The sequence below is a fragment of the Caretta caretta genome, chromosome 7 (assembly GCF_965140235.1).
Source record: "Caretta caretta isolate rCarCar2 chromosome 7, rCarCar1.hap1, whole genome shotgun sequence".
Classification (NCBI taxonomy): Eukaryota; Metazoa; Chordata; order Testudines; family Cheloniidae; genus Caretta; species Caretta caretta.
In genome coordinates this window covers 122772804-122782179 of record NC_134212.1, presented here as the reverse complement: position 1 = coordinate 122782179, position 9376 = coordinate 122772804, and the positions used below count along the sequence as shown (strand labels likewise).

The 9376-nt window shown below is 43.1% G+C and overlaps 1 protein-coding gene across 3 annotated transcripts in view; it reads left to right on the top strand.

Moving 5' to 3' along the window:
- The first annotated feature begins 240 nt into the window (after positions 1-240).
- Positions 241-9376, top strand: part of SUFU (SUFU negative regulator of hedgehog signaling) — a 121348-nt gene continuing 112212 nt past the window's right edge. For 2 of the 3 annotated variants that reach the window (XM_048858169.2, XM_048858168.2), the window contains exons 1-2: positions 241-572; positions 5299-5433. In XM_048858169.2, the coding sequence (XP_048714126.1) occupies positions 415-572; positions 5299-5433 (293 nt within the window). In that variant the 5' untranslated portion in view covers positions 241-414. Of the gene's footprint in view, positions 573-3976; positions 4062-5298; positions 5434-9376 lie in introns of those variants that run through there. The other variant, XM_048858171.2, reaches the window with a different exon arrangement.

The window sequence follows — 9376 nt, the reverse complement described above, 5'->3', positions numbered from 1 at the left end:
CAAGCCCCATAGTTCCCCACCTCCCCTTGTTTGCCCCATAGCCCCGCCTCCCCAGAGGGCCTCACTCTCCCGCTCCCGCTGCTGCAGCCGCAGGCCGCCGCCGCTAGGGGTCGCGCACGCGCCTCCCTCCGCCGCAGCAGCGGGTGGGGCCGGGCTGGGCCAGGAGGCCTGGCCTCCGGCGCTGCGATTGGCGGAGCCGCCCGCCAGTCAACGTGCGGAGGACTGGGCCCGCCTGGAAGCCGCCTCCTCCTCGGGAGTCGCCGGTGGACGGAGCCGCCTGGGCCGGGCGTGTGGCGAGCCGGAGCCGGGAGCAGCCGCCTGGGCCGGTGCCCACCCCCGTATCCCCGAGCGCGGCGCAGGGCCCGCCCCTCTCCTCCCCCCCCCCCCGCCTGTCCCGCTCGGAGCGGCGGCCCCATGGAGAGCGCGCGGCCTGGTGGGGCCCCCCCGGGGGCCGGGCCCGGCTCCTTCCCCCCGCTCTTCCCCCCGGGGCTGCACGGCATCTACGGCGAGTGCCGCCGCCTCTACCCCGAGCAGCCCAACCCGCTGCAGGTCACCGCCATCCTCAAGTACTGGTGAGAGCCGGGGGGGCTCCCTGAGCGCAAGGGGGGGGCTCCCTGAGCGCGGGGGGGAATGTCCTGGTTGGGGGGCTGGGATGGGGGAGGATTTTCAGTGGGGGGGGCTGGGATCCCTGAAGGGGGGATCCTGGTTGGGGGGCTGGGACGGGGGGGATCCTGTGGGGGGGGTGGGATGGAGGGGCCCGGGGGGGGGTGGGATGGAGGGGCCCTGGGTGAGTGGGGGGCCTGGGCCATCTAGGGGCCTTGAATGGGGGGCTCCCTGAGTGGGAAAGGGAGATGTTCGGCCGGGGGAGGCTCCCTGAGTGGGGAGAGTTGGCTGGGTCTGTGAGAGAGGATGCGGGGGTGGGTCGTGGGGGGGGGTGCATTGTTCTGAGGGGAGTTAATTTTGTGATCCACTCTTGCTCTTCATTTCAATCTGCGCTCACTTGGCATCAAGGAGAGCCAGGCACTCTCTCGTTACAGTGTGTCTGGTAACACCCCTTGTTTCATGTTCTCGATGTATATAAATTTCCCCACAGCATGCACCCGATGAAGTGAGCTGTAGCTCACGAAAGCTTTATGCTCAAATAAATTGGTTAGTCTCTAAGGTGTCACAAGTCCTCCTTTTCTATTTGCGAATACAGACTAACACAGCTGCTACTCTGAAACCTGTCCCCTCTCTGTGGACAGCTGGAGGTCCACAGACCCTATTTTGGAGCTCTGTAGTGGGTCATCCTGGCCAGTGCAGGATTAGGATTTTTCCCTACAGAATTTTTTCTGGTGCTTTGCAGCAAGCCTTAACTAAACTTTTTCATTCTGGCATTTTTCCCTTTAATTTTGTCAGGGCTGCTTCTGGTTAGGCAGAAATAGAAAAGCGGTTCTTCCTGTACCCATCTCTGACCAAACCAGGAAGTAATTGGTATCCTTGCAAAGATGCATTGCTCTTGTTAGAATCCAGACTAGTGCTTTTTGGAGGAGGGAGTCTGATTCTCTTAGGTTTATCGGCTGCTAATCCAAATCTGGGATGTAGATTTAAAATAAATTGTTGCTGAATATCTGAGGAAGCTTGAAATAAAAGTGGTTGGTTGGTTTTTTTTTTCATTTCAGTCTGAGTGCAGGCTAACACTTTCCAAGTTTGGTACCTAACTGGGCAGATCCAGTCGCCACAGTTACAGCAGTATAGATTTAGATGCCTTCCTTTAAGTGTTAAGTGCAACAAGAATTTCCAGTTTTTTCTGTTTAGGAGTCAGCGTTTCTCTTCTGTTATGCCAGTGTCAACTGGAATGACACAAGATTTGTGTGAGACAAAGGTAGATTTTGGTTTGTGGTGGTGATGATGATGAAGCCCTCTTCGGTTTTTAGGAATAAATAGCACTGAACGTTTCCCAAGGTGCTGATTGGTTGAGATCTGTGTGCACTCACCTCCTAGATCCTGGGAAAGGAGCTAGAGGCAGGGATGATGCTGTTGCTTTTCTGTTGTCAGATCTGAGGCCTTGGACGTTTCAAGGTAACGTTTATCACCATTGTTCGTCGGTAAGGTGCCACAAGTGCTCCTTTTCTTTTTACCAGTGCAGTGTAATCGGTGGTCATCATAACAGTGGGAGTTCCTCTAGCACCAACAGAGCACCAGTGGTGCAATGTACACACGCCAGAGTTGCCTCCCAGAGGAGATTTTAGCACAAAGGCTAGTGTAGAGATAACGTGATTAAGGGGAGATGTGACCTGCCTGTCGGAGTCTTTAAACATTTGTGAAAACTTGGCTGAATTCACTTCTGTTGTTCACTCATGCCTATGTTGTCTTCTACCCTCATCCCTCTGGGCTGCAAGCTAGGTCAGTGATAGTCAGACAGAGGCTCATGAGCTGCAAGTGGCTCTTTAATGTGCACATGATATTAAAACACTATGTGATTTAATTATTAAGCAGCCTAAAATATTAATAAATCAGGATGCTTTTGCTATGTTATTAACCAATTGTAGTTGGATAAAATATTGGTCAGTTTTTCTGTGAGAATAATTTTCATTTACTATATAAAAATAAAATTTAATAGTAAATGGAACAATGAATTCAAAGTACTGTGGTTCTTTTGGGTAATGTTGATCACTAACTTAGCTCCTGAACCACTGAGGTCTGAGTATCACTGTTTTCGATTAAAAGAGGAAATAGCTCAGTGACTCAGGAATAATATTGCAAAGTTAATCAGTTTCTAATTATACCTAATCAGTCTCTTTAAAAAAAAATTACAATTTTTGAATGGTATTGCAGTGTTTAAAAAGTTTTCTGGCTTGCAAGGGAAGTATCTATGTAAACACGCAGCAAAACCAAGTGACATGCATACCTCCTTGAGGGGAAAAAACTGAGGGATGAAAAATACTTCATGCAACAGGCATGTCCTTTTAACCCGTTTCATTTGTGTATTTTTGGGAATTAATTCAGATAGCTTTTGGAAGCACTCCTGTGCCTATGTGAGTGGAAATTTCTTCTATGTAATCTTCAGAAGTATTTAACCACTTCTCTTAATAAGAGTAATCATCTGAAGTAAAATGCCTCCAGGACATAAAATTGAAAGCAATAGAGCAGCATTGTTAGTTGTGTTCCTTGCTTTAATAGAAAAGTGTTCGAAGTTTGTAGAATCGAGGGTGACTGTTTCATCTTCACTCTTTCACCAGTCTGTTTCCTGCCATATTTTATAGTTTCAAGGCATTTTTCTAGTGGTGCTGTGTTACTCGGTAGTTCCTTTTCTAATGACTGTATCATGTTACCTCCTTTCACTAATCATCCCGTAGGAGGCTCTAGCTCCGTGGTTCTCAACGGCCACTAGCAGGCCACTTGCAGCCCAATCATCACAGAGCTGCGGCCTCCCTGACATCCTCAGGGCCATATAGGTAGTATTGGAAGCTGCCCACATAACACATTGGGGCCTACAATGGTAAATAGGTTGAGAACCAATGCTCTAGCTGAATACTTGGTCAGGTCTTTCTCCATGACAGAAGCCCAGGAAGTTTTAACATTGGTCAACAGGGAATTCTTCATGGAAGTACAGTTTCTCCCTCAGGCTAACCTTACTGCTCACATCTCCTATCCAACTGAATGTGGTGTAACACATTTATTTCCCATGCTAGCACTTTAACTTTATGCAGTTCTAATTTTCCAAAAAAATTCTAAACACTTCCATTTATCACAACTTTGTGTCTGAACCTTTACACAGAAAAATGAAGATTACAGTACAATTGCAAAGTGTGCATTATAGCAAACTCCTGCAGAGGACAGTATATGAAGAGGTATTTGGAAGGCCAAAAGTAATGACGATCCAGATATTTGTGCAATATATGGATTGTTCTGGTGGATTGTTTATATAGCATGAAGAGTGTACTTAAGTGTCTTACAGACAAGCCTCTGCCTTGATGAAATTACAATCTAGGGCCCTGATGTGCCGTGAGCAACAAACTATAGGATCGGGGCCTGACCAGACAACATACAAAGGGATGGGGGCTAGCATGTAATAAGAGGTATGATTGTATGCAGCTGTTTTAGTTCCATGGCTTTTTTTGTTTGGCTCGTGTTACATTTGTTTTGTATTTTTGTTTTGACCAGAAAGTAGGTCAGACAGGAAACGGTTAAACAGCTACTTTTTGTGTTCCATAAACGTGGCTGACATCTTGTCTGTCCTTTGTTTTCATCTGTCCTTTCTGTTTTATGATAGTACAAATAGCAAGGAAAACAGTTTGGCATATTTTCTCATATTGATGTTACCTTTCTCTCTGTACAGCCAGATGTGACTACAAATTGCTAATGAGTCCACTAACCTTGTTACAGTGTCAACCAAATTTCTTTTTTTGTCTTACAGCAGTAAAACACTCTGCAAATTCCATTTTTATATAAAATGGATTATTCCATTAAGTAGTCTGCTAATTGCTATATCCTGACTGTAAGTAGTGTTCCACTATGCAACCAATTCTAATATTTAACTTGATGCTCTGGGATATGTTTTTAAGTCATTCTAAATTGACATTCTCAGTGTACTAAGACGACAATAATAATATAACTTTGCAGAGAGAATGACTTTTGTCTCCAGTATTCACATTTTGTTTGCTTTCAAAAATATACAGTATTCTCTTAAAACTCAATCTTTTCTAATTCTACTTTAAGAAATAGAATGATTTAGAAAAAGTAGGAATATACATCTCTGAACTGAGTTAAAGGTTTGCAGTGAGAGTATTGATATCACCGTTTTTCTAGTATACTTTTTCAATCATCTTTGGGTGTTTTGTGGAAACTTTAGTAATGGTCCTCCAGACAGTTTCATTCTTTAACTTTGAAAACACTCAACATATGGGACACGTGCACCCTGTCTTCCTATGCTTAAAACTCTGGATTTAACTTGGCCTTATTAGCTTTTCTAGAGGGATTCGAATATGCTAATTTAATTTTTGTCACTTGCAGTGATTTGAAGCAAGGCTTTGTCTAAAAGGCCCATACCAGCATCTGTGCAGACTTCATATTAATTTAGCGTAAGACTCAGTCTTTCAGCTGTGCTTTTTATTTTCATGGGAGTCTTGAAAGTGTCATAACAAGACAGTTGTGATAATACATAGAAAAGTTCACCTTTGTCTTCATAGCTTTCTTTTAAAAAAAAAAAAAAAAAGGACTAACTACAGTGAGATTATTCCCTTTATCTCAGCATGTAAAACAGTTAAAACAGTCTTTCTCCAGTATTATACTAGAACTTCCTTTTGTTTTTTACAGGTTGGGGGGACCAGATCCTCTGGACTACGTTAGCATGTACAGGAACTTGGGAAACCCAGCGTTGAATGTTCCTGAGCACTGGCATTATGTCAGCTTTGGGTTAAGTGACTTGTATGGAGACAACAGAGTTCACGAGTGAGTGCCTTCTGGATTCTATTGCTGCATGTTGTGCTTTGTATATGTTGTGGATGAGGAGGAGCAAGGGGCAGTAAAACAGCATCTTCTTTGTGGGTCAAACATACATATTTTTTGCGTTGTAGACTAAGACCGTTCAAAGGGAACTGCAGCTCCTCATGGGTGCAGGAGTCTACCATGTAGTTCTCCTTGCAGGACCAGGGCCTACTTTAGAATGTGATTGGTTAACTTGTTTAGTGATTTTAACTTTTGATAAAATTCTTATTTTTCTTCTGCTTGATACTTTGATATTTAAACTGTTCCACTGTGGTCCTCTGAAACCCTCACCAATCACCTGTTAAGAACCTCGTCCTTAAAATGCTGTTGGAGCACCTTTCCTTGAGCTGGGAAGGCAATGTTAATATCAGTGTGTGGCCACAGGGAGGCATTTGTAGATGTTGGGCCCCCATCCCAATCAATATAAAGGTGCAAAGATACAGTAATAGAAACATAAGAAAATAATCATTTGGTCTCTGTTCTCGCTCCCCTACTGTTGGGCTGCTCACACATGGAGATGGTTCCTCTCTCCCTGCTACTTCTCCCTCGTCTTTTTTTAGCTTCTGATATGGTGGCTAGGCTTTTGTCAGGTATGTTGCATCAGGCTAAGAAAGGTCAGACTAGATCTCATTCTGGTCTTTTCCTACTGGTCTTGACCATTAGTTATAGGTAGAGCAAGCAACAGTAGCTGATAAACGTAGGGGCTGTGGTTTCTAAGTCTTCTCAGAGTGTGTATCTAGTCTTCTAGCCAGGGGAGGAGAGACCTTCTGGTTGTTGTTGTTACCTGGCTTTTATGGAGCAGAGAGAGTTGATCTAGTGAATCTGTGAATTATAGTGTTTTACAGTTCAAGGACAAATAACCTTGATTGTTGGTATGGTTGGGGGGGTCTAAACTAGCTCATCTAAACTTTACCTCCTCTTTCTTGCCTGGGTTAAGCTTCAGCCAGCTGTTTTTCACTCATGTCTTTCGCTTTGTCTCGCAAAAGCAGGCACACAGCCAGTTCCTTTAACTTCCCCCACATCCACAAGGCAGCAGGCAAAGTGACTAAGGATCCACAGCCAGATACTTTCAGGTCCTTAAATTATGAGATTTACATGGTAAGAGCACAGTAGAGTTAAGAGCAAAAGACTGCATGTATGGCCGATTTTAAAAAGAGATCAGCATCAAGTCGCTTTCAGTGGGTGCTGCTAGGTGTTGAAAATCTCTTTTTAGTGTCTTGACAAACATATAAACTTGGTGTGCTGTAGTTAACTCTATGTCCAATCTGTACAAATATAGTGGCTTCCCCGCCTTAAAGAGCCTCTCATTCTTTGGGAGTAAACTTATTAAAGTCCTTATGAAAATATCTTTAACAGAATTCTGTTCAGAGTCCTTCAAGAGGGTAAAATGGTCACATGGGAGCTGTTGGCAGTGGTATAAAGTAGAACTAAAGTTGTTTGGATGACTTTCACTGTTGTCATTACAACCTTAGACCTTTTTTAAGGTGGAGCCTGCAGTAATACACTATAGATCAAATCCAAAGCCCACTGAAATCAAATGGAATTTTTCCATAGATTGCAGAGACTACTGGACCTGACCAGATCACAGCATTCTGTAAGATTTTTAAGAAGTGTGCATTTTCATAACTCCTCCCTGCTTAATCTGATACAAAATACACTGTCTTCCTAAACAAAACCTGCCCTGATCCAAAAGCTGTGCAAGCCTTTAAATCTATTTCCTTGTGACCTAGTGTAGCACACAACCTCTCTCTCAAACAGACTTTTTTGGTAATACTTTTGTTATTCTGTACAATTTAGACCAATTATAATCCAATATAGCTGAAAGGTTTTTTAGGAGTGAACCCAGCCTGAATTGGGGGGCCCCCTGTATGTATATTAATAATGAAATAGCAAACAGATGTTGCAAATGAAGTGAACATGTTGACTTTAATTTATATTTTTTAATAAGAACCTGAAAAGTCTGAAGTGTAGCTCTCCCTGTGACTCCTTGCTGACAGATTTATTTTCAGTTAAAATAGCACTATTTCCTGCACTGCTTAAATATCGGTTATGCTCTGCTTAGAAAACAGGTCTGTTTTTAGGAGCTACAGAATAACATGGAAGAAATTTAAGAATTTCAAGTGGGAGAACTTTTTTATTTAAAAAGCACTCAATGTTTCATAGTATAATGGCAACCATGACACCAGCTGTGTTGGCTTGATTGCCCTCTGCATCCTAAATCATTGCATCATGACAGTGTTACGGAACCAGAGGTCTTTGATTGGGACTTCACACAAAACTATATTTATGGAAATAGGTATTTCTAAATAGCTGTGCAGCACTACCTGAGTGGTAGCAGAGATCCCCTTCCTAACCCTTTGAAAAGGTTTCTCCACCTTCTTTAACTTCTCTACCTTTAAAATTCAGACTTGTTTGTAGCTTGATTCAGGGGAGGACCCCACTGCTCTAGAAAGCAGCGAATCCATAGTGTTGAAGAGTATAATCCTTTTGGATGTGTTACTTTTTGAAGTCTATATATGGCATAGTGGTACTGTATTTATAAATGTGTAAGATTCAGCCTGTCAAAGGTATCTGAAACACTCTTAAAGATAGCCTTGGAAGGATTAGACTTGTGTTGGTAAATGCTGATAAATGTTTTTTCATTGATTTGTGTGTGTATGCTGCAGTGGACATTTCCTCATCAATAATAATTGAAATTTACAAAGGCAAAGAAAGAAAAATGCTGCGGGAGGACTTCTGAGATTTTTGATTTAAGGATATTTATTTTGTATATTGATGTGATGCTGACACTTGTGTTTTAGCAGTTATAAAGCTTTAACTTTCTGAATCTCAGTATCTACTGTCATTAAATTGTCTGACTGTCGCCCGTTGTCTGATTCCCTCCATAATTTCCTGCAACTGTGAAAATTTAAATCAATAAAATAAAAAAATGCTTAAAAATAGGCATTGGTATTTTTTAAAATCCTATTCTGCTACGTCTACTGCAAGGTCACACACATCTACATCCTGCTCAAAGAGGAATAACCTCTAATCCAAGAATTCATCCACCTTTTTGTAATACACTGCCGTCTTTTCACCTGGGTTATTTTTGTTTTATTATAGTAGCACCTAAAGGCCTAGCTGAGTTTAGGGCCCTGTTGGTGCTAGGTGCTGTATATACACAGTAAGAGAGAGGCCCTGCCCTCAAAGAGTTTATAATCTAAATAGACAAAGGGTGGAAAAAAGAAAAGATGACCCGCATTTTACAAAGGGGGAGGTGACGTGCCCAAGGTCACACAGTGAGTCTGTTGCGGAGCCATATCTCTCATTTCCCAGGCCTGCAGTTCAGCACAAGATTCCCCTCACCCCCAGTAGTTTAACAAGCACTTGAAAAGAGGGTACGTCGCTATTCCCTCAAGAGACCTGCACGCTGTAAAAACTGTGAAGGGTTTGAATAACTTCAGTGGTATGAAATCTACGAAGAAATAGTATAGAGTCACAGCAGAAAACACAATTTATATCAGGACTGAATTGTGGGGGTGTGGTTTTTTAAATTTAACGTTTGCTGTCTCCAGAGGAGAAAACTCCAGTACTGCTCTCATGTTCAGGTGTTTTTTAATACAAGTTCCTAAAACTATGAAGTTTGTGTCCTGATCTACACACAGATGGGGGACTGTTCTGGCAGCTTGGCAGAAGCCTAATTGCTGCAGCAAATTTGCATAAAACAGAGATGAAGGCAGCTGCAATCAGCTCTAATACAGCTGCACAGCACCACCTGCTGAGACAACAGGTCCCAGTTTGCAGTGCTCCTTTTGCTTTGAGCTGCTCTCCACTCTTATCAAGAAGGAGCATTGCATGCTGGGACAACATGTTGTCTCTGTGGGTGGCACCTCCCTACTAAAGGTAAGGGTATGTGCAAATCTTCTAA